Here is a 25,764-nt window from a genome sequence, read left to right as displayed (position 1 = left end):
GATAGTGCAACTGCACGGACTTATCTCTGGCATCTCATCTTCATATATATATAGTTAAGGCTCACCAGCCATTTGACCAACTTCTTCTGTGCGGATGCACAAACAGTGCCCGAACTCTTACAGGAATCGGCAAAAAGCCGCGAGTAATGAGTATAATGGGCAGGTACACTATGAATATAGTGCGGTACAATGAGTTGGGAATGTGGGTCACATGGGAGGCGTGTCAGAGATATGTCCTTGCAGTCGCATTATCCTCTGTGTCCTCGGTGGCTCAGATGGATAGAGTGTCTGCCATGTAAGCAGGAGATCCTGGGTTTGAGTCCTGGTCGGGGCACACATTTTCAACTGTCCGCGTTGACTTATATCAATGCCTGTATGCAGCTAGGTGTATTCATTTCATTGTAATAATCCTATAAAGTCATATAATTCCGTGACGACAAAATTGAAGCAGTGAAAAATAATCAAGGCGAATGAAATATTCACCCTACACTACTGACAGTTGAAATCTACACCTACTTCTACATCTACATTTACATCTATGTACATACCTTGCAAGCCACTAACTGCCTTAATGCCTCTTACAAGCCCTAAGTTCTTTTACCTTATCTTTTGTGGTCCTTTCACGAAATGTACATTGGCGGAAATAGAATTGTTCTGCAGTCAACTTCAAATGTCAGTTCCTCAAATTGTCTCAATTGTGTTCCTTGAAAAGAACTTTGCCTCGCATCCAAGGTTTCCCATTTCAGTTCCTGAAGCATTGATGTATTTCTTGTGTGGTGTCTGAACCTCTGAATTGCTTGGATGTCTTCTTTTAATCCGACCTGCTGCAGATCGCAAATACTTGAGCAGCACTCAAGAATGTGTCACACTATTTCTCTATACGCAGTCTCCTTTACAGATGAACCCCACTTTCCTAAAATTCTTCCAATAGCCCAAATGATGACCATTAACCGTACCTACTACAATCCTTATATGCTTATTCTGTTTCATATCACTTTGCAACATTACCCCTAGATATTTAATCAATGTTACTCTGTCAAGCAGCACACACTAAGGCTATATTCAAACATTATGGGTTTGTATTTACAGCTCATCTGCATTAACTTACATTTTTTTATACTTTTACAGCTAGCCACCATTCATCTCATCAACAAGAAATTTCATTTAAGTCACCGTGTATCCTCCCTACAGTCACTCAATGATGACACCTTCCCATACACCACAGCAAACAGCTGCATGTGACTGCTCACTAGGTCCACCAGATGTAGAAAATAACCTTGCCTCTGATTAACACTTGCCATTCAGCACATTGTACTGGGTTCTGTTTCTTAATGAGCCCTCAAGCCACTCACACATCTGGGTACCTACTCCATATGCTCATAACTTCATTAACAGTTCACAGTAGAACACCCTGTCGAATTCATTTCAGAAATCTAGAAATATGGACTCTGTCTAGATCATGTGAGAAAAGGGCAAGCTGAGTGTTGCATGAGTGATGCTTTCTAAAACCATGATGATTTGTGGACAGAAGCTTTTCCATCTCAAGGAAAATGACAATTGACATTTCATCTACAGCAAGAAATCTGACTGGAAGACAGTATCCAAGCTCTCTGAGAATTTTCATGTGATCATTTAAAAAAGGAAGGTTCTCATTTGCAAAACTTCATAATAACACAAAGCCAACACTATATTCTACATCTAATCATCCCAGTCATCTACAAAAAAAAGTTGAATTTAAGACAATTGAGATGCAAACCACCACTGTGGTATGAAGCATTCAGCAGGTTGTAATTTATACAGAACAATACTATTAATTCTGAAATCTTTGTTGAGCTTTTACGGAAAGCTTTCAGCAATTGCATAATGGTTGATAAAATAAGGGATCTGTTGTTGTTGTTGTTGTTGTTGTTGTCTTTAGTCTAAAGACTGGTTTGATGCAGCTCACTATGCTACTCTATCCTGTCTAACCCCCTTTATTTACAAATAAACTAAACTAAACTATACTCCTCCCGAACAGGACATGAAGGTCCAATGGTACCGACCGGCCGCCGTGACATCCTCAGCCCATAGGCGTCACTGGATGCAGATATGGAGGGGCATGTCCAGCACGCCACTCTCCCAACTGTATGTCAGTTTCCAAGACCGGAGCCGCTACTTCTCATCAATCAAGTCACCCCTCAGTTTGCCTCTCAAGGGCTCAGTGCACCCCGCTTGCCAACAGCGCTCGGCAGACCGGATGGTCACCCATTCAAGTGCTAGCCCAGCCTGACAGTGCTTAACTTCGGTGATCTGACATTACTGTATTCATCCCTCAGTCTTCCCCTGCAGTTTTACTCCGTACACTTCTCTCCCCTACAGATCAGTAATCTCGTCGTACTTGAGGATGCATCCTATCAAATGATCCTTTCTTTTAGATAAGTTGTGCCATAAATTTTTTTTTTCTTGAACTTGATTCATTATCTTCTCGTTAGCTACTTGATCTACCCACCTAATCTTCAGTATTCCTCTGTAGCATCACATTTCAAACGCGTTTATACTCTTCTTGTATGAACTGTTCATTGTCTACATTTCTCCTCTGTACAAGGGTTCAAATCAAACAAATACCTTTAGAAAAATACTTCCTAACACTGTTACTTGTTTACAAATTCCTCTTTTTCAGAAATACCTTTCATGCTATGGCCAGTGTGCACTTTATATCCCCTCTACTTCAGCCACAACTGGTTATTTTGCTCCCCAAATAGCAAATCTCATCTACTACATTTTTGTATCTCACTTCCTAATCTAATTTCTTCAGCATCACCTGATTTGCTTTCACTACATTCAATTATACTTGTTTTCTTTTGTTGATGTTCATCTTATAATCTCTTTTTTACAACACTATCCATTCCATTCAGTTGTTTTCCCAAGTTATTGGCTGTCTCTTTTTTATTTCTTCTCTCCAAATTTAAATTTACTCCAAAAATTTCTCCTTGGTTTCCTTTACTGCTTGCTCAATGTACAGATGGACTAACATGGAGGAGCCTCATACTGCAGCTCACTCTCTGCTCAGCCACTGCTTTCCTTTCACATCCTTCGAGTCTTGTAACTGCAGTCAGGGTTTCTATACAAGTTTAAATAACCTTTTGCTCTCTGTATTTTATCTCTGCTACCTTCAGAATTACAATGCTACATTCAGAATGTTTCTCCAGATCTACAAATGCTATGGACGTCAGTCTGCCTTTATTTAACTTATCTTCTAAGATAAATTATGTGGACAATAATGCCAGGCATGTTCCTACATTTCTCCAGAACCCAAACTAATCTTCCCTGAAGGTGGTTTCTAGAAATTTTACCATTCTCTTGTAAATAATTTGTGTCAGTATTTTGCAACCATTACTTATTAAATTGATAGTTCAGTCATATTCACATCTGTCAGCACTTGCCTTTTTTGGAACTAGAATTATTACATTGACCTTGAAGTCTGCAGGTATTTCGCCTGTCTATGTATCTTGCACACCAGATGTGTGAACCTAATTAAAGCTCATTATTTTTTTGTGTAAGGAAAATTTGATAAACACCTTGATGAACATTTTTATTTAAACCTAAGTATTTTAGGAGTAAAGGAGACCACACATCAAAAAGCAGAAACATGGAGCCATCAACATGCACAATACCCCCCCCCCCCCCCCCCATACACACACACACACACACACACACACACACACACACACACACGACATCACACCGGCTGGACGCACACCGCCTGCGCTGTTTTTGGCAGGTGGACTAGGATGATGTAGGGGTTGGGCTGGGTAGGGTGGGTAAAGGGAGAGTGAGGCAGCAGGCAGGGGGGAGGGTTGTGGGTGGATGGCTAGTTGCTGGGAGGGAGTCAGCCAGAATGCTGGCTAGGAATCCTTGAGGGAGGGCAGCAGGTGCAAGAGCAAGGCGTGTGATGCACAGTTGTTGAAGCCGGTGAAGAGTTGCACACGCTGAAGGTGACATGGGGATGTGAATTGGGAGATGGTGACAGGATGGAGGAAGGGGACACTGTTGGGTGGAGGACGTGGAGACTGTGGGTTACTGGAGATTGAGGCCAGAACAATTGTGGGAGTGAAGGAGTGTTGTAAGGGTAACTCCCATCTGCATAGTTCAAAGAAGCTGGTGATGGAGGGGAGGATCCAGATGACCCGGGCTGAGAGGTAGCCACTGAAATTGAGCATAGTTGTGTTTAGCTGTGTTGTGCACTGCATGGTCAACTGTGTTCTTGGAAAAAGTTTGGTGGTGGCCATTCATCCTGGTGGACACCTGCTTGGCAATTATACCAACATAAAAAAGTGTGCAGTGTTTGCATTTGAGTTAGTATATGACATAGATGCTTTCAAAGATGGCCTGAGCATTGATGGGGAAGGATGAGCCTGTGACAGGACTAAATTGGGAAGTGCTGGATGGGTGGATTCGGCAGATCTTGAACCTTGGTCTTCCACAGTGCAAGAGGTTGGGAGTGGGATGGCATATGGATGGGTTAGGATGTTGTGTAGGTTGAGTGGGCGATGGACAACCATTTTAGGAAGGGTGTGAAGAATCTTGGGTGGGATGTCCATTTATTTCAGGGCATGGTGAGATATAATCATACTCCTAACAAAGTATGTGGTTCGGATGTTGTGTGTGTATTGGACTCTACCCTAAAAAAGCTAGGAAATTTTCTTTCTTTTTTGTGTGTGCCCACTGACAATGCTTCTGCTTAATGGTCCATGGTCTCCTTTACTCCTAAAGTATTCAAATTCTTTCAGAACTTTCCTGCAAAATTTTATTTTAGCCTAATGCTCAAATTCTGCCAAAAACTCTTTTCTTTCACCATTCTATAGTAAAATTAAGTTATGAAATTGTAATGTACTGCGATTTCAGTGACTTCACTGAATAGCATGTAGTATGTGCATATAATAACTACTGACCAAATATTTCATATCTAATGCAATATTAAAAAGAACAGCAATATAATTTTATTTTAAAGTAACTGCAGAGGTGCCCAGGCATAGTAATAAGTGAGAAGAAAGTAACTAACAGAAAAGAATACAAACAGCAGAAATCCCATTAGATGACAAAAGAACTAAGACAATAATATATAGAAAAAGAGAATCAGTGAGGTGCAATATCATTTGAAAGTATAACCTGGTACTTCTTTTTAATTTTTTTGGTTATGAATAGCAGTCACAAACTGGTCAACTGGTAAATATGTGAGTAATACAAATTGGCATCAAGACAAATGCCAAAACTATATTTAAAATGTTTGCTTTGTGTAGTTTTAATAACAGTGATAATTTTTTTGCAAATGGTTTTTTATGTGAAATTATAACTGAAAAATGAAGTTCATGGGTTAAAAAATGTGATTAATGTATAATTAAATATCACACATCTACAGAGGCAACCTGTTGATAAACCCCAGAAAGCTATGGCATATTTACAGACATATAAGAGTCAGTGAAAAGCACTATTACAGTTAAAAGAAAGAACTTTGTACTATCTGCTGGAACTTTTTAAAGTAATAAAAACCTGTGTGACTTACAGAAAATAAACTGAGCATAGTATGTCTTAACATGTAATAAAATGTATGCTCTGCTGAATACGGAAATCATTATGAATAAAAGTTTGTGTTAAAAACTCTTCATCATCTGTCTTTGAGGAATCTTTCATCAACTTCTTGACAATAATTTCTTGAAAGACATTAATAAACACAATAAGTGCCAGATAAAGAAACTTACAGCATGAGTATCTACTTATAGCATAATTTTAACAATGTAAGGGAAAGACAGATTGATACTTATCGTACAATGACACATTAAGTTGCAGACACGTACAATTAAAAGACACTAATGCAGTAGCTTTCAGCCACAGCCTTTGTCAGAAAAAAGAAAGAGAAACATGTACACACATTCACTCACATATGCAAGCACACAACACGCACGCATGACCACCATCTCCGGCAGCTCAGACCAGAACGCATGCCAGTCGCATGTGCGAGACATGTGCATATGTGTGTGTGTGTGTGTGTGTGTGTGTGTGTGTGCGCGCATTTCTTTCTTTCTTTTTTTTTACGAAGGGTTTTTGATGAAGGCTGTGGCTGAAAGCTAATGTGTAAATGTCTTTTAACTATGTCTGTCTGCAATTTAATGTGTCATCTTTACAGCAAGTAGCACTCTATCTTTTCTTTACATTGTTGATATTCCAACCTGGAGTTTCCACTGTTTGATCTAGCATAACTTTGTTTCAGTTAGTGTAGCAGATGCAAGCTGTTGAGATTACTGCCTGATGAAGGCTTATGTAGCAAATGACACAAATCTCATCTTTAGTATTAAAAGAGCAGAAAAATTAATCACATCCTTTGCCAATAAGCTGAGTAACACTTTAAGCTATTTGCAGTAACATATATCAAGAGACAGTTACTAAGAAACTTTCTTTTATGACTAAAAACTTTTGATTCAGCATGAAACTTTCGCTGTTTCAAACATTAGCTGATAAATCTCACAACTAATAATGCACAATTAAAAAATGATTTGTCTTTTCAATTGTTACATTTTTTCATGCATACCACTGAGGTCATGTTTCACTTATTTGAAAAGTGATGTTTTTGCTCTCTGTGCTAATTATATCACATGGGAAAATGCTGTTGTCCATATGATTGGAGGATACATTTTATTTCAGATTGGTTGATTTGGGGGAGGGGACCGAACAGCAAGGTCACACACCACCATTGTAAATTTGATGTAAAAGGTTGGAAACAAATATTCTTGTCTTTGTTTTTCTTTGTTTTATGTTTGCTAGAACCAGATTCTATACGGTGCTTTTAGCATACAAATGATAATGCTTAACCATCTAACCAACCTAGTACATTTCAGAGAGATGTGTAGCTACAAGCAAAATGCATTATCAACATTTGGGCGCCTGAAAATGACAGCATTCTGCCAATATTCATTACATCAACCAGTTTTGGCAATGAAAGAGTGAAGCAATTTACATGTGTAATTTTGCATCATCTTTGCAGACCTCAACAAGGTCCACTGTAATATGGATAAACAAAATAAAATGTGTTGCCACAGCTACCACAATTGTCAACTGTGAATAAAAGGGCAAATATGATTCAGAAATATTTTTGAATTATTCTTCCAGTATAAATATAGTTGTTTCTGATTTGTTTATTTTAGTTGTGGTTCAAATGCTACGAGAAGCATACATCTATTATCGTGAAGGAGAATTTGAGAGTTGTTAGATTCTCAGCACATCTCCAATACAGCATAGACAAAATATTTTCAAACTCATGTAACCATGGACTAAGTGCTTTAAATGGCACAGAATTTCAGAAAGGGACTAATTGTGGCATGCACTTCCAGTTATATGAGAAAGATAAGAAGGTAATGCACAATAATTTTATTACCAAAATATTTAATAGACAACAAAACAAAACAAAAAAAATCACAAACGAACTTACATATTTTACCCACTTTTCCACATAGCCACCTATGTTCTCAACACATTTCTCCCATCATGGAACAAGTTTCAATATGACCTGTTCACAGAAGTCTGTTTGATTGGGGTACAGCCATCTGCTGATTTCATTTCCACATCTGTTGCAAAGTGTTGGCTGGCTAGGAATTTCTTTATGGGACCAAACAGATGAAAGTCCAGTGGTGCAAGGTCCAGATTGTATGGTGGATGCTGGAGCACCTTCCACTCAATTTTGGGAATTTCCTCACGAAAAGGAGCAGCAATACGGGGGCGAGCACTGTCATGAAGAAGTTTGACACCATCTGCGTCAATGTTGTTGCGTTTGTCATGAAGGGCACAACACGGCTCAACTAAAGTTTTAATGTGGGCTGCAGCATTCACAGTGGTGCTGTGTTCAACAAACTCCACCAATACCACACCGCGCATATCCCAAAACACTGTCACAAGCACTATTCTAGTAGAGTGACCCACTTTGAATTTTTTTTCGTACTGGGGAACCAGTATGTTTCCGTTCCATTGAACCACGCTTGGTTTTGGGCATGTAGTGGTATGCACATGATTCTTCAGCAGTGATGATTCCAGAAAGTCATGTCCTTCTACAGCATAACATGTTAACTGATCCAAGCTTGTCATCATTCCCTGCCCCTTTTGGTTTTCCCTCAGGTTCTTAGGCACCCAGCAAGCACTAACTTCACAAAATTTCTATGTGACATCAATAATATCATACACTGCACCACAGGAAATGCTGAACTGCTGTGATCAAGTCCACAGTCGCACATGCTGGTTATTCAAAACTGCTACTTCAGTGGCTCCAACATTCTGTGGGGTTGGACCTGTTACCAGCAGCACTCTATCTATGGTTCACACAGCCCTCCTGGAAGAATGCACACCACCTGGAAACACTTCTACAGTCCATACAATTGAACCCTGTGAATTTCACTTTAAGTTTCAGCCCTTTGGCCCATATATCAAACTACACTTCGCTGATCTTCACACGTTCAAGATAGTAACATGCTCACCATGTTTGTTTCGTAGTTCAGGCTTCTCTTGCTATAGTTGGACATGAAAACAAAATACCCTTTGTAGCGAAAACTTCAAACTACATTGTCATGAAATTTCAACTTCCTGCTGCAATACCAGGGGAGAAAAATTACTCTGCATTTCTTTCCAATCCTCCTCATATTTAAGCTACTGATAACTCTTTTTGTAGCTTAATGACAATATTATGAGAAGAAAAGTTGCAATTCACCATACAATGGAGTTGCTGAGTCGCAAACAGGCACAACAAAAAGACTGTCAAACAAAGCTTTTGGTCAAACAGGCCTTCATCTTCATCAGAACACGCGCACGCACCCACCCACCCACCCACCCACACACACACACACACACACACACACACACACACACACGGCCCAGTTGGTCGAAAGGTTTGTTTGACAGTCTTTTCAATGTGCGTACCTGTGACTCAGCACCCCTGCTATATAGCGAGTAGCAACTGTCCTTTTCGTAATATTCTCATTATTTCATCCTGGATTTTCCATTGTTTGATTTTTCTTATAGTTCATTAACAAATACAATAACAATTCCAAATGAAATAACTCTTTTACAAACCCTTTGGACTCTGTCTCACTCTTGATCTTATCATTAAGCAGATCTCGAAGTCGAACCATTCGGAGCTTCTCACGTCCTCTGCAAGTACAACATATCACTATAACAATAAAGTTTTTGAGACAAGGCTAAAAATGTGTTTCATTTTGTTAGTGCAATATACAATGTTTCACCAAGAACCAACAGTTAAATAAATTAAAATGATATCACTATCATTTTAAAGAAATGGCAAAGACAATGTTCGTGACAACCAATAACAAAGTTACTATGATATAATGAAGAAAGTCATTGACAGAACAGTCTACAATTGTTCTGCCAGTTCTCAGTGTCCATTGGGCACAATATTTCGGCTAGCAACTCTGTCGCCATCATCAAGCGCATGGAAATCAGTTATGTAACACCATTAGCTGCTATTAAAGACACCTTTATTTGCTACCAATTTAAGTCTTTATGATCAACATCATGCAACATGCAGTATGCAGAGGGCACGCCATGTAATGTCAATGAGTATGGAAGTGGGGAAACATTATAAAAATGTGTAAATGCATTTTACCCTTTTGACAACAGTGCTACATAATGTCTTATTTTAATTTTAATTTTATTATTGACACCAAAGCAGTAATATGCTGCTATTTAGCCTGCAACAACATTTTTTATGTGGCCTGATTACCAGAAAGATTGAAAATAGTAACAAAAAATGTTCATTTATTAGCAGCTCATAGTATTAGATGATAATGACTTTTTAAAAATATTTACAGTCTGTGAGGCACCACCATTGAATAAAATAACAGATGTTATCCATAAATTGCAATCCATGAATTGTGAAGGCAAGTGTACATGTTTGAGGGGTTTTATGACAATATTATGAAATGATTAGACCGTTAATCACCATATACTGGAGATGTTGAGCTCCAGACAGGCACAACAAAAATATCGCTAAACAAGTAAGCTTTAGGTCGAAAGGCCTTCTTCTGAAGTAGAAGAAGGCCTTTTGGCTGAAAGCTTCCTTATTTAGCAGTGTTTTGTCTGCGATTCAACATCTCCACTATGTGGTGAATAGGAATCTATCCTGTTCATAATATAGCCATTTTTCCATCCCGGATTTCCCATTATTCGTGTGGGAGACTGAGCATATGATAATCACATACAATGATAAGCTTTCCCTGATCACCACTGTAGGACCTAAAACTGTGGGCTGTGTGTTTCTCCTTACAACAGTCAAGTACGGCCCCTGATAAAGAATTTTAGTGGGTTATTGCTGTGGGTATCGAAACTCATTTTTAGTTTGTGTCATTGTATAGGGTGGAAATCATCAGAAGAAAGATATATTGCTAGTGAAAACGATTTTCCGAATGCTGTCCAATTCTCAGTGCTGAAGAATGCACTGGGTGGCTGTCATTTATTAATGATGATCTTCTGAAGCAGGTCTATTAGTGTATTCTGTTTACAGAAACTTGGCTAACATTCCCTACAGATACTCTGATTCTGCAAATTATGATGGATCATTCAGAATAAGAGATGTGAAATGTTCAATGAACATGTTATTTTAAACTGAACACTGAAAATGTTTCTCCACATACAGCTTAATTCACAATACGTTTTCAGTACATGCTACACTGGGAGGTGTTTTGCCATTTGTTCTATAGGACAATTTGTTCCTAGTGATTTCCATCCTTTTTTACATATGAAGAATATCCCATTAGGTGTTTTACCATTTGTTCTACAGGACAATTTGTTCCCACTGATTTCCATCCTTTTTTACATATGAAGAAATGACTATCTCATTACTATTTTCAATTGATGAAAATGTGCAAAGAGCTGCCATGCACAGGTTGTAGTCCTAGGCAGAGATTTATGGCCGAGGAAGGCAAAAGTTGATCCCATCATATGAAATGTGTCTATTTTTGTAAGTGGTAAGCATACTGAGAAATACCTCAGTGATTGATATATCAGCTTACACAAATGTTTCCACCCAACAATGTTCTCTTTCTGTTTATAGCTTTATTTTCTGGAGGCTCTTGATAGTTAAATGTTTCCAAACAATCCATAAAAGGTTAACAGAAGAAACTAAATCCAGAATACTCAGGTTCAGTGCTAACACTGTATATAAACCATTCTTTATATTGATTTTATAAAAAATTATTTAGTTGCTACTTGCTTCTTCACAAGAAAGAGTAATCAAAAATGTAACTGTATACCAAGCAAAGACACATGAGACATACGAGAAAATGTACAGCATTATAAAAAAATAAATAAATGAGAAGTCAATTCAATAATTCAGTGTCAAAACATACACACAGGAAAGAATGTCAGTATGCACACATTTCATCAGTTAAACATGCCTGCACATGGAGTATCAAATTCACAGACACAGAGAGAAATAATCACAAGTTGCTGACCCACGGATTGCTTTGTTTGGAAGAGCTACTTGTAGTTGTGTTCCACTGAAAGCAGGTCTTAAACCTGCTCCTACCATTATTGTTGTTGTTGTTGTTGTTGTTGTTATGGTCTTCAGTCCTGAGACTGGTTTGATGCAGCTCTCCATGCTACACTATCCTGTGCAAGCTTCTTCATCTCCCAGTACTTACTGCAACCTACATCCTTCTGGATCTGCTTAGTGTATTCATCTCTTGGTCTCCCTCTACGATTTTTACCCTCCACGCTGCCCTACAATGCTAAATTTGTGATCCCTTGATGCCTCAGAACATGTCCTACTAACCGGTCCCTTCTTTTTGTCAAGTTGTGCCACAAAATCCTCTTTTCCCCAATTCTATTCAATACTTCATCATTAGTTATGTGATCTACCCATCTAATCTTCAGCATTCTTCTGTAGCACCCCATTTCGAAAGCTTCTATTCTGTTCTTGTCCAAACTATTTATCGTCCATGTTTCGCTTCCATACATGGCTACACTCCATACAAATACTTTCATAAATGACTTCCTGACACTTAAATCTATACTCGATGTTAACAAATTTCTCTTCTTCAGAAACACTTTCCTTGCCATTGCCAGTCTGCATTTTATATCTTCTCTACTTCAACTATCATCAGTTATTTTGCTCCCCAAATAGCAATACTCCTTTACTACTTTAAGTGTCTCATTTTCTAATCTAATTCCGTCAGCATCACCTGACTTAATTCGACTACATTCCATTATCCTCGTTTTGCTTTTGTTGATGTTCATCTTATATCCTCCTTTCAAGACACTGTCCATTCCGTTCAACTGCTCTTCCAAGTCCTTTGCTGTCTCTGATAGAATTACAATGTCATCGGCAAACCTCAAAGTTTTTATTTCTTCTCCATGGATTTTAATACCTACTCTGAATTTTTCTTTTGTTTCCTTTACTGCTTGCTCAATATACAGATTGAATAACATCGGGGAGAGGCTAGAACCCTGTCTCACTCCCTTCCCAACCACTGCTTCTCTTTCATGCCCCTCGACTCTTATAACTTCCATCTGGTTTCTGTACAAATTGTAAATAGCCTTTTGCTCCCTGTATTTTACCCCTGCCACCTTTAGAATTTGAAAGAGAGTATTCCAGTCAACTACCATTATTAGCTTATATAAAAGCATGATTTATCAGTACAGTATTTTACTTAACTCTTACTTGAAAATATTCCTCAGGCTTGTTTCTCCCAAATAAACTTTTTTGACAGCTGTCACAGCATAGGCAGTTCCTCTGCAGAGACCCATATCTGTTCTGGTACCAAATTCTTCTTCATTCAGAACCTAAATGTGACAGAAGAAATAAACTGACCTTTAACAAAACTGTCTTCTATTAAGTTGAATTTTAAAAAAATAAATTACAGAATTTGCTGTCTTGGTCACATTGTATTATATTTGAGTAGTTAAGCAGTTTCAGATTTACAGACATCATAATCATCATCAGATCTATAAGACGAAAAAATAACAAAGGTATTTCAGCCTTTGCATCATCAAATGAACATATTCTACATAAACAAAAGAAAGTAAGTTTATTATCTTACAAGACAGCAACGCAAAGGACACATGGTTGGTGACTGAAGTGATTAATGATATATGTGATTAATGACATGCTCTTGGGTGTTCATACGAGTTGTTAATTCCATTATTCTGTACAATATTTCAATAAGCTCCAGTTACCTCCTTCAGGTGCTGTGATGTGTTTAACACATACATACTGCTTGGACACCAATCAACCTCTGAAATATTGTTTGTGTTACACCACTATTTACAACTATGTTTGATTTCTGGTGCCCACTTAACTCTTTGGTAATTATTTGTTTTTTGTTTAGTTTTATAGGTTTTCTGTGAAATATTCTGTCAGTCTCACTGTGGGAGCATGCACTTGGGTGTTTGTGTGGTTGTGTGTGTGAATCTGTGTTACTTTGACAGAAAAAGAGTAAGAGCCTGATAGCTAGTATGAATACTGTTGCCTGGTACATGTGTCTATAGCTCACACATTAGTCTGCTATAATTGACTGGTTGCCTTTCCCTTATTTTAAGCAATCACTCAGCATTTCCACTCTGATATATGAGATGACCAATGTAACAGAAAAGATCTGCTGAATTATACATCTGTTTACAAAGGATCAATACAACATTAATTTGTCACTTATTTGTATATTTATGACCATATTTCAATTTTCAACTTATGTATGAAAATCACTTCTTAACCAAACAATCGAAAGTCCAGGTTGGAATATCAACAGTTATGGAAAGGACAGACTGCTACGCACACAAAGATGACATGTTGAGTTGCAGACAGGCATAACAAAAAGACATTAAGTTTTCTGTCAAAACCTTCATCAGAAAAGAAAAACACACACTCACACAAGCAAGCATGCCTCAGACACACAGAACTGCTATCTCTAGCTGTTCAGTCCAGACTGAAACTGCAACCTGTTGAATGGGAACAACAGCCCATAGTGTAGTGGAAAAGGGGGGAGATAGCCAGGTACATATAGGGGAAGAAGAACCAGTGCTGCTTGGTAAAGCAAGCAGGGATTAGATGTGGCAGACATGACTATGTGGTGCAGTGTTGGGAAGCTGTGGGGAGAGAGGGAAGGGATAAAAAGGGAGCAGAAAGAAGAGGAGCAAGGAAGGGGTGCATTGGCAGATAGCAGTGCACAATGAAGGTGAGGGGACGTGAGTTGGGAAGAGATGATTGACAGAGGGGGTGCAAATGGTTGGGTGGTGGGTGTGGGGACAGTAGGTTACTATAGGTTGAGGCCAGGATGATTTTGGGAGTGAAGAATGTACTGTGTGGATAACTGTGCAGATGTTAGGTTGGTTACTTCTGTCCAGTCCTTGTATTTACTGAGAGGAATCACATATCAGAATATAAGAAAGTGTAGTTAAAAATTAGATTCGTTGCCAAATTTTATATATATAGAGTGCAATGGTTAACTTACAAACATAAAAGAGGTGTAAATTAATAACATATAAAAGCATACATGCATGTTAAATATAGGAGCAGTAATGTAAAATATATCTGAAAGTACAAAGTACACGCAAAAGAAACATAGGTATGCTGAGGAGGTGGCTGTTCAAGATGACACTTATAATTTTCTCAACTGCATAAGCAGTCCATCAGCATGCAGCAGCCATAGAATGAACATTGGTACAGGCACTCCATAAGCTTCCTGTGTACTGGAAACAACTGTCTCACGTTGGTAATTATGGCCTGTGCAGATATTTCCACCAAGTGGTTTACAGTATAAGGGTGGAAGGTTATGGCAGGAATAAAACTGTGACTATATACCAAGACATATAGTAAAAACGAAAACAATCAATTATTGATAAAATTATTTAATTGGATGGATAAAAAATCTACTCATCAAGTTTTTGGAGCCAGTGGAGCCTTCTTCAGGCAGGAGGGTTGAAGGGGAAGGAAGAAGGGTGAAGGAAAAGGACTGGAGAGGTCTATGAAAAGGCGTAGGTTTTGGGAAAGTCACCCAGAACCGCGGGTCAGGGGAGACTTACTATATGGGATGAGAAAGAGAGACTGGTTGTTGGGGACTGCATCGGACAAGATTTAAAAACCTGAGAGGTTAAAGGTGGAAGACAGGGTAGCATGCAAGACAGAGATTAAGGGTAGCATGCAAGACAGAGATTACTACTAAAACATGTGCATGAGTTAATAAGAGTGAGAAGCTAAGTGCATTGTATGTAACAGAGGTTGGAGGGGGCAATGAAAAATAGAGGGGAAAGACAATGAAAGATGTAGAACAGAGTGAAGCAAAGAGTAATTACAGAGAAGAAAAGGTGAGACCAAAGAAATTAATGTAATTAAGGCCAGGTGGGTGGTGAGAACCAAGGACATGTTGAAGTGCTAGTTCCCACCTGTGGAGTTCTGTGAAACTGGTGTCTGGGGGGAGAATCCAGATGGCATGTGTGGTGAAACAGGCACCGAGGTCACAAATGTCATGTTGTAGAGCATGCTCTGCTACAGGATATTGCGAGTTGCCAGTATATACCCTCTGCCTATGCCCACTCATCTTAATTGATAATTTGGTGGTAGTTACTCCGATGTAGACGGCTGAACAGTGTTTACATAAAAGCTGATATATGATGTGTTGTTTCACAGGTGGCTCTCCATTTGATAGTATACATTTTGCCAGTTACAGAGCTATTACAGGTGGTGGTAGGAGGGTGCATAGGGCAAGTCTTGCAGTGGGGATGATCACAGGGGTAGAAGGCACAGGGTAGGGAGATGGGTGCAGAAGGAGCATACAGTCTGATGAGAATATTGCGGAGATTGGGAGGGCGACAAAAAGCTATTCTAGGTGTGGTGGGAAAAATTTCAGACAGAATGAATCTCATTTCAGGCCATGATTTTAGGATGTCATGGTCCTGTTGAAGTAGCTCATTAACACGTCTCACACCAGGAAATACTGAGTCACCAATTGTGTGCTCCGCCGTTTTTTTGTGGATGGATCAGCAGTCCCACGATTGGATTTGATGGCCCGGGAAATCTGCTTGTTAACTAGGCTGGTGGGGTAATTACATGCACTGAAGGCCGAAGTGAGAATGATGGTGTATTGCTGTAAAGAGGCTCCATCCAAACAGTTACGTTTGCCTTGGATGCCAAGGCTGTATGGGAGGGAACATCTGACATGTAAAGGATGGCAGTTGTCAAAATGTAAGTACTGTTGTTTGTTGGCAACTTTAATGTGGATGGAAGTGTGTAGCTGGCCTTTGGTGAGGATGAGATCAATGCCAAGGAAAGTGGCATGGGATTTGTAATAGGACCATATGAAATTTAATTGGGAGAAGGTATTCAGAGATTCCAGGAATTTTAGCAAGTCAGCATCACCATGAGACCATATGGTAAATATGTCATCAATATATCTAGTATCTAAACCAAACCAGAAGCTCAAGACTTATGGATACCAGGAAGACCCCTTACAAGTGACCCATGAAAAGGTTGGCATAGGAAGTAGCCATCCTGGTTTCCATGGATGTACCCCTGACCTGTATGTATGTCTGCCCCTCAAAGGTGAAATAGTTGTTGGTAATTACGTGGTTGATTAAGGTGAGTAGAAAGGACATCATAGGTTTGGAATTAGGTGGGCACTTACTGAGGAAATGTTCAATAGCAGACAGACCATGTATGTGGGGGATGTCTGTATAGAGGGAGGTGGCATCAATGATGACAAGCAAGGAGTGTGGTGGGAGTGGGAGGTGCACGGATTTCAGATGATGTAGGAAATAGTTGATTAGATTAGATTAATACTAGTTCCATGGATCATGAATACGATATTTTGTAATGATGTGGAACGAGTCAAATTTTGCAATACATGACATAATTAAGTTAATTTAACAACATACTTAAGTTAATATAACAACTTTTTTTTGTGGTTTTTTTATTTTTTTAATTTTTTATTTTTTTATAATTTTTTTTCCTTAATTTATATCTAAAAATTCCTCTCTGGAGTAGGAGGAGTTGTCATTCAGAAATTCTTTTAATTTCTTCTTAAATACTTGTTGGTTATCTGTCAGACTTTTGATACTATTTGGTAAGTGACCAAAGACTTTAGTGGCAGTATAATTCACCCCTTTCTGTGCCAAAGTTAGATTTAATCTTGAATAGTGAAGATCATCCTTTCTCCTACCTAGTATTGTTGTTATGCACACTGCTATTACTTTTGAATTGTGTTTGGTTGTTAATAACAAATTTCATAAGAGAGTATATATACTGAGAAGCTACTGTGAATATCCCTAGATCCTTAAATAAATGTCTGCGGGATGATCTTGGGTGGACTCCAGCTATTATTCTGATTACACGCTTTTGTGCAATAAATACTTTATTCCTCAGTGATGAATTACCCCAAAATATGATGCCATATGAAAGCAATGAGTGAAAATAGGCGTAGTAAGCTAATTTACTAAGATGCTTATCACCAAAATTTGCAATGACCCTTATTGCATAAGTAGCTGAACTCAAACGTTTCAGCAGATCATCAATGTGTTTCTTCCAATTTAATCTCTCATCAACGGACACATCTAAAAATTTGGAATATTCTACCTTAGCTATATGCTTCTGATTAAGGTCTATATTTATTAATGGCTGTACGGAACTGTATGTACTGTGTCTTATCAAAATTCAGTGAGAGTCCTTTTACAAGGAACCACTTAGTAATTTTCTGAAAGACAGTATTGACAATTTCATCAGTTAATTCTTGTTTGTCAGGTGTGATTACTATACTTGTATCATCAGCAAAGAGAACTAACTTTGCCTCTTCATGAATATAGAATGGCAAGTCATTAATATATATTAAGAACAACAAAGGACCCAAGACTGACGCTTGTGGAACCCCATTCTTGATAGTTCCCCAGTTTGAGGAATGTGCTGATCTTTGCATATTATGAGAACTACTTATTTCAACTTTCTGCACTCTTCCAATTAGGTACAAATTAAACCATTTGTGCACTGTCCCACTCACGCCACAATACTTGAGCTTGTCTAGCAGAATTTCATGATTTACACAATCAAAAGCCTTTGAGAGATCACAAAAAATCCCAATGGGTGGTGTTCGGTTATTCAGATCATTCAAAATTTGATTGGTGAAAGCATATATGGCATTTTCTGTTGAAAAACCTTTCTGGAAACCAAGCTGACATTTTGTTAGTACTTCATTTTTACAGATATGAGAAGCTACTCTTGAATACATTACTTTCTCAAAAATTTTGGATAAAGCTGTTAGAAGGGAGATTGGACGGTAATTGTTGACATCAGATCTGTCCCCCTTTTTATGCAAAGGTATAACAATAGCATATTTCAGTCTATCAGGGAAAATGGCCTGTTCCAGAGAGCTATTACACAGGTGGCTGAGAATCTTACTTATCGGTTGAGAACAAGCTTTTAGTATTTTGCTGGAAATGCCATCAATTCCATGTGAGTTTTTGCTTTTAAGCAAGTTTATTATTTTCCTAATTTCAGAGGGAGAAGTGGGTGAGATTTCAATTGTATCAAATTGCATAGGTATGGCCTCTTCCATTAACAGCCTAGCATCTTCTAATGAACACCTGGATCCTACTATATCCACAACATTTAGAAAATGATTATTAAAAATATTTTCAACTTCTGACTTTTTGTTCGTAAAGTTTTCATTCAATTTGATGGTAATACTGTCTTCCTGTGCTCTTGGTTGACCTGTTTCTCTTTTAATAATATTCCAAATTGTTTTAATTTTATTATCGGAGTTGCTGAGTTCAGACATGATACACATACTTCTGGATTTTTTAAATAACTTTTCTTAATATAACACAGTAGTTTTTATGATGTTTGATAGTTTCTGGGTCACTACACTTTCTTGCTGTCAGATACATTTCCCTTTTCTGGTTACAAGATATTTTTATACCCTTAGTAAGCCATGGTTTGTTACAAGGTTTCTTACGAGTATATTTAACTATTTTCTTGGGGAAGCAGTTTTCAAATGCATTTACAAAAATGTCATGAAATAAATTATATTTTAAATTGACATCAGGTTCACGGTACACCTCATCCCAGTCTAACTGCTGTAGGCTTTCCCTGAAATTTGCAATTGTTAAATCGTTGACTGAACGTACTACTTTGGAGGACTGTTCAGTATTGGTGAATGGAGCTATGTCATATATTGTAACTAGCTGTGCACCATGATCAGAAAGACCATTTTCAACAGGCTGAGCATTTATCTGGTTAAACTTATCTTGGTCTATAAAGAAGTTACCTATCAGTGAGCTGCTATCCTTTACCACCCGAGTAGGAAAATCAATTACGGGTGTCAAATTGAAAGAACCGAGTAATACTTCAAGGTCATTTTTCCTATTACCCTCTTTCAGAGAATCTACATTGAAGTCCCCACAAATAATAATTTGCTTCCCCCTGTCTGACAGATAGCACAACAAGGAGTCCAAATTTTTCAGAAATAGATGAAAATTTCCTGATGGGGACCTATATAGTTACAATTATAAATGTGCCTTTATTTAATTTAAGCTCACAGGCACATGCTTCTATATGTTTATCTACACAAAACTTTTTTGTTTCTATACTTTTTGCACAATAACTTTTGACATATATGGCAACGCCTCCTTTCTACATATTTTCTCTCATTACGTGTGCAGAGAGTTTATATCCACTTACATTTACCTTATCCATATCAGTAACAATGTGATGCTCAGACAGGCATAGTATATCTATTTCATTCTCAGCTTCTAAATCTTCTAAACAAACCAGAAGCTCATCTATTTTATTCTTTAAACTCCTAATATTTTGATGAAATGTACTTACATTATTTTTAATTATACTTTTATGAGAACCTTTCCTTGTTCTAACATTTGCAGTACTCTCCTGTCTGAGTTTCTCATTGTGCTTAGGCCTAGTTCCTATACCAGTGGTCACATGGTGTTCAGAGAGGCAGATTATGTCAACTGGGTTGGGTGACTTTAATTCGTCAATGCAATTACCTAGGACTGAGATACAACTTGGTGGAGATAAAATTTCTGGTGATTGGTGAAAATTTATAATTGACAGCTGTGATTGGTGATCCAATGTGCTAGAATTGTGCTGTTTAATTTCTTTCCTAAACCGAAGATTTGATTCAATCCTGACCTCTCGTAGAACTTGACGTCTTTCTGTCTTACCTATCCTAAAAAAGGTGCTGCTCCAACACCTGTAACCACTGGTATTTTACCTTTCATGGCAGTGCCTCCCCCCCTTTAAATTTCCTGCTATTACCCCAGCCAGCTTCCCCTTCCCTTTCCTGTTGAGATGTAGGCCGTGCCTGGTATAGTCCCACCTACTGAGAGAATCAACAGGAACCACACCAATATGAGCCCCCGCACCCGACCCAAGCAGCCGTTCCAACTCCAAATTAACTCTCCCAACAGAAGAGTTCAAATGAGGCCGGTCATGGCGTCTCAGGACAGATACAAATTCGACATTGGTGTGTCTCGATGCCAACGCAATCTTTACCAGGTCACACTCTATACTGTACCCAGGATCTCTGTCGATGTTGTTCCCTGGCCCTCCCACAATAACCACGGTGTCTTCCCTGGAAATCCTTTACAGAGTGAACCTAAATCCTCTGTCAACTGATCCAGACTAGCACTTGGTTTGAAAAAATTTGTGACCTGGTATTCTAGTCCTAATTCCTCCTGCAGTTGGCCAACACCTCTGGCATGAGAACTGCCTAACAACAAAACTTTCTTCCTTTTCAATGACTTTCCTACATTCTTTTTCAATTTCCTATTGAAAGTTTGTTGTGTCCTGTCTACACCTACATCTGCTTGAGGCTTATCAGTTTCTAACTGAAGCAACAGGTCAAACTAATTTCTGACATTCACCACAAAACTGTCAGACTTAGTTCTAGGCCTGTTCCTTCTGTTACCTGTTGCCACTTCCCACCTCTCTTTGCCCTTCTCCCTCCTTAACCTGTACAGATCTTCCCTAGCCTGATCTAGCTCAGCCTGAAGGGCGGCAATTTTCCCCTCCTGTTCCACTATCTTCCTATCTCTGCTGCAAATCCTACATAACCACTGATGAGCCTGATCCAGTTTCCCGACACCCACGCCACTGCAGTCCCCCCCAGTGAAAAAAACTACTGCATCCATCACACCAAACCCCGAAACTAACAATTCTATGGCAAGTCAGGCACTTATCACTCATGGCAAAAATAATACTTTAGCTAGAATAAATCAATTAAAATTACTGACAATCAAAAAAGACGTTACAAGAATTAAGCCTATTCACAAATGTATACAAGCAAGTTTCTGATTTGATGTGGGAGAAGAGTGTTTGTACTATAGGTTGCAGGTGTTGATCAACTAAGGCAGCTATATGTTTAGTGAGTGCTTTGAAGCCAGCAACTATAGGATGGCCATGATGACTGTGTTTGTGAATATTAGGAAGAAGATGAGAGGTAGGGGTGTGTGGTTTGGGTGGGGTGAGAAGTTCTATGGATTGAGGGGTTAGTCCTTGTGAGGTGCCTGAGGTTTTAAGGAGGGACTGCAGGTCAGTTTGAATCACAGGCATACGATCTTGATGGCAGACCCTGGACGTAGAGGTGTCAGATAGCTGGGGTAGACCTTCACTAACATACTCCTTTTGGACAAGTACTACAGTGGTAGATCCTTTGTCTGTTGGGAGGATAATGATGGAGTCATCAGATTTTAGGGAACATAAAGCCTGGAGTTCTGCAGAGGACAGGTAAGTGTCATGTTGTAGGGACCTGAGGAAGGGTTATGAGGCAATGCCTGGAAGGGTTGTAAGGGATGATTTTGGGGTAGTGGTGGTGGATCAAGTTGGGATTGTGGTCTAGACTGTTCAAGGCAGGGTTCAGTGTCAGTTATGATGTTGGAAACGTTGCTGAACATGCTGACAAACATGATATCCTTCATTTCAATGACTGCTTCACAGCCTGTGCCATATGGATCCTTCCCACCAACACCAGCTTTTCTGAATTGTGCAGTTGGGAACTTTCCCTGCAATACATCCTACGTTCCCGTAACCCTCCTGGTCTCAACCTTCGTTTGTCGCTGTCCTCACCCATCCAGCCCTTTCCCTGCTCCCATTCCAGCACTACACAGTCATCATTCCACCACCACACCCAGTCTTTTAATTAATTAATTATTTAATTTATTTCTCTCCTTTTCCGCTACTTCCTCCCATCACGCCACTCCCCACCTCTCCCCTGACCACCACCTAACCTGCAGCACTTCACTGTCCACCATCCCCACCATACTATCCCTCCCCCTCCCCACCCCAGCCTCCTCCTTATCCCCACCCAGTTGCCACTCCCATTATGCACTGGTGCTGCTGCTCACAGGGTGGTTTCAGTTGCCTGAGACTGCAGTCGTGTGTGTGTGTGTGTGTGTGTGTGTGTGTGTGTGTGTGTGTGTGTGTGTGTGTGTGTGTGTGTGTGTGTGTGCGTGCGTGCGTGCATGCGTGTATTTGTGTCAATTGTTGATGAAGGCCATTGGCTGAAAGCTTTAATTTTGAAAGTCTTTTTGTTGTGCCTATCTGTGACTCAGCATCTCCGCTATATGGTGAGTAGCAACTTTCCTTTTCATAATACTGTTACATTCCATCCTGGGTTTTCCATTGTTTGATTTTTGCATGATGGCTTTTCTTTGATCCTAACCCAGTGCTGTTCTCCTTTGTCGCTATTTTCTTTTGCATCACTATACTCTAGTCTGTCCTCTTTCTCCTCTTTCCTGTATTTTTCTTGTTGCCTTACAAACCACACTGCCTGCTCTACTTACGAGTCACACTGTATCAACTGTCTTGGCCGCGCACAACAGACAGCTACGAGATCACGCTGATTGTTGGTGCAGCATCTTATGTCCTATGCTACTCCCGCCAATATAATTAATCCTATTCTTTCAAAATGATCACTCACCCTGCGTCGTTTCCTGTATTTTTGCGAGATTACTCCCGCACCTTTCCAGTGCCACATGATATTGTATTTCATCTAATGAACCCCTCCCCCAACCCCCACACTTTCTCCGTACTATCCCAGTTCGCACCCACTAATTTCACCATCCAGTCACATCTGCCATCCCCCTTCTCCACACTCATAAACCCTCAGACCTGCTACCCACAGTAAAATACATATACACTCCTGGAAATTGAAATAAGAACACCGTGAATTCATTGTCCCAGGAAGGGGAAACTTTATTGACACATTCCTGGGGTCAGATACATCACATGATCACACTAACAGAACCACAGGCACATAGACACAGGCAACAGAGCATGCACAATGTCGGCACTAGTACAGTGTATATCCACCTTTCGCAGCAATGCAGGCTGCTATTCTCCCATGGAGACGATCGTAGAGATGCTGGATGTAGTCCTGTGGAACGGCTTGCCATGCCATTTCCACCTGGCGCCTCAGTTGGACCAGCGTTCGTGCTGGACGTGCAGGCCGCGTGAGACGACGCTTCATCCAGTCCCAAACATGCTCAATGGGGGACAGATCCAGAGATCTTGCTGGCCAGGGTAGTTGACTTATACCTTCTAGAGCACGTTGGGTGGCACGGGATACATGCGGACGTGCATTGTCCTGTTGGAACAGCAAGTTCCCTTGCCGGTCTAGGAATGGTAGAACGATGGGTTCGATGACGGTTTGGATGTACCGTGCACTATTCAGTGTCCCCTCGACGATCACCAGTGGTGTACGGCCAGTGTAGGAGATCGCTCCCCACACCATGATGCAGGGTGTTGGCCCTGTGTGCCTCGGTCGTATGCAGTCCTGATTGTGGCGCTCACCTGCACGGCGCCAAACACGCATACGACCATCATTGGCACCAAGGCAGAAGCGACTCTCATCGCTGAAGACGACACATCTCCATTCGTCCCTCCATTCACGCCTGTCGCGACACCACTGGAGGCGGGCTGCACGATGTTGGGGCGTGAGCGGAAGACGGCCTAACGGTGTGCGGGACCGTAGCCCAGCTTCATGGAGACGGTTGCGAATGGTCCTCGCCGATACCCCAGGAGCAACAGTGTCCCTAATTTGCTGGGAAGTGGCGGTGTGGTCCCCTACGGCACTGCGTAGGATCCTACGGTCTTGGCGTGCATCCGTGCGTCGCTTCGGTCCGGTCCCAGGTCGACGGGCACGTGCACCTTCCGCCGACCACTGGCGACAACAACGATGTACTGTGGAGACCTCACGCCCCACGTGTTGAGCAATTCGGCGGTACGTCCACCCAGCCTCCCGCATGCCCACTATACGCCCTCGCTCAAAGTCCGTCAACTGCACATACGGTTCACGTCCACGCTGTCGCGGTATGCTACCAGTGTTAAAGACTGCGATGGAGCTCCGTATGCCACGGCAAACTGGCTGACACTGACGGCGGCGGTGCACAAATGCTGCGCAGCTAGCGCCATTCGACGGCCAACACCGCGGTTCCTGGTGTGTCCGCTGTGCCGTGCGTGTGATCATTGCTTGTACAGCCCTCTCGCAGTGTCCGGAGCAAGTATGGTGGGTCTGACACACCGATGTCAATGTGTTCTTTTTTCCATTTCCAAGAGTGTATATTAGTTATTCTTTACATTAATCCTTGTACTTTCTCGCCAATTTTAGTGAGTTTTGGGATATCGCTATCGTCGACTCCCCCAGATTTTGTCTTGTTTCTCCTTTTTGCATCCATTTCATCTTTTCTGTGAATTTTCACGCATATTTGGGTGTATTTTTGCAAAATTTTTCAGACGTTATTGTATATTATTTATGTAATTTTCCGCATTTTTCCACCACCATGGATCCTTGCTCCTTCCATCTGCGTCAATACAGAAAAGTTTTCTTATCCCTAGCCGGATCCCAGCCCCACATACTCTTCCTGCATTGTTGCTTGGCTCATGGAATCCCGTCTAATGGCCTTACCACCAAATTACCCATCTCTGGTTGCCACCCCTCCTTCCACAATGACCTCCACATTTCAAATTCCACCAATCTTTAGTCCTCACCAACATAGTCCTGCAAAACCATATCAAACGAGACCAAACCTCCATACAGTACCTTCTCTCCATCTGCAAGATTCGCCTGCTATGCAATCCCAAACTCCTGGAACCCATAACACACATTGAAATTCTTGCCCTGCAGGAACTCGAGCAACATGCACACCACCACCTCAAAAAGCTCTCCATCCTGCTCACTTCCTACTCCTGCCTTGGAGTACCACTGTCCACCACCTTTACAACAACCTCCAAATCAGCCTTAGCCCCACAGAAACATCAGTCCTTTCCAAAGGCCTCACCTTTCTGCTCCACTCCCAAATTCAATCATTCAGGACTTGTTAAAGACCTTCTCTCCTTCTCCTGGTCCCTACAGTGGAAACCAACCCTACCAATCAGACTCAACCTAAGACCAATATTGAACCTTGCCTAACTCAGGTTCACTCCTCCATCCAACTGTCGTCCACCCCCACAAACACCAAACCACCCCTTGTTAACTTTCCAGAATTTCTTAACCTCAAACATTGCCTCATTATCATTCCATAAATCCCTCGACATGCACACCAACCTTACATCCACAGAAAGAACCGCAGTCCATCATCTAAAAACTGTTCCCGACATTATAATCCTACCTGAGGGCAAAGGCTCCACCACTGTTTTTCTGAGCCTCAAGGATTACCTGGTGGAAAGACTCCACCAGCTGTCAGATACTTCCACCTACAAATCTTGCCACAGTGACCTCATTCCAGTAATCCAGC

General features: G+C 40.4%; 1 protein-coding gene across 2 annotated transcripts in view; it reads right to left on the bottom strand.

Moving 5' to 3' along the window:
- LOC124776412 (calpain-5-like) overlaps positions 1 to 25,764 on the bottom strand; it is a 300,262-nt gene that overhangs the window by 103,593 nt on the left and 170,905 nt on the right. For both annotated transcript variants that reach the window (XM_047251400.1, XM_047251399.1), the window contains exons 6-7: positions 12,695 to 12,816; positions 9,091 to 9,168 (exon numbers count right to left, since the gene is read on the bottom strand). In XM_047251400.1, coding sequence (XP_047107356.1) covers positions 9,091 to 9,168; positions 12,695 to 12,816 — 200 coding nt within the window. The remainder of the gene's footprint in view (positions 1 to 9,090; positions 9,169 to 12,694; positions 12,817 to 25,764) is intronic.

Source organism: Schistocerca piceifrons, chromosome 2 (assembly GCF_021461385.2).
Source record: "Schistocerca piceifrons isolate TAMUIC-IGC-003096 chromosome 2, iqSchPice1.1, whole genome shotgun sequence".
In the NCBI taxonomy this organism is placed as follows: Eukaryota; Metazoa; Arthropoda; class Insecta; order Orthoptera; family Acrididae; genus Schistocerca; species Schistocerca piceifrons.
This window is presented reverse-complemented; position numbering and strand designations above follow the sequence as displayed.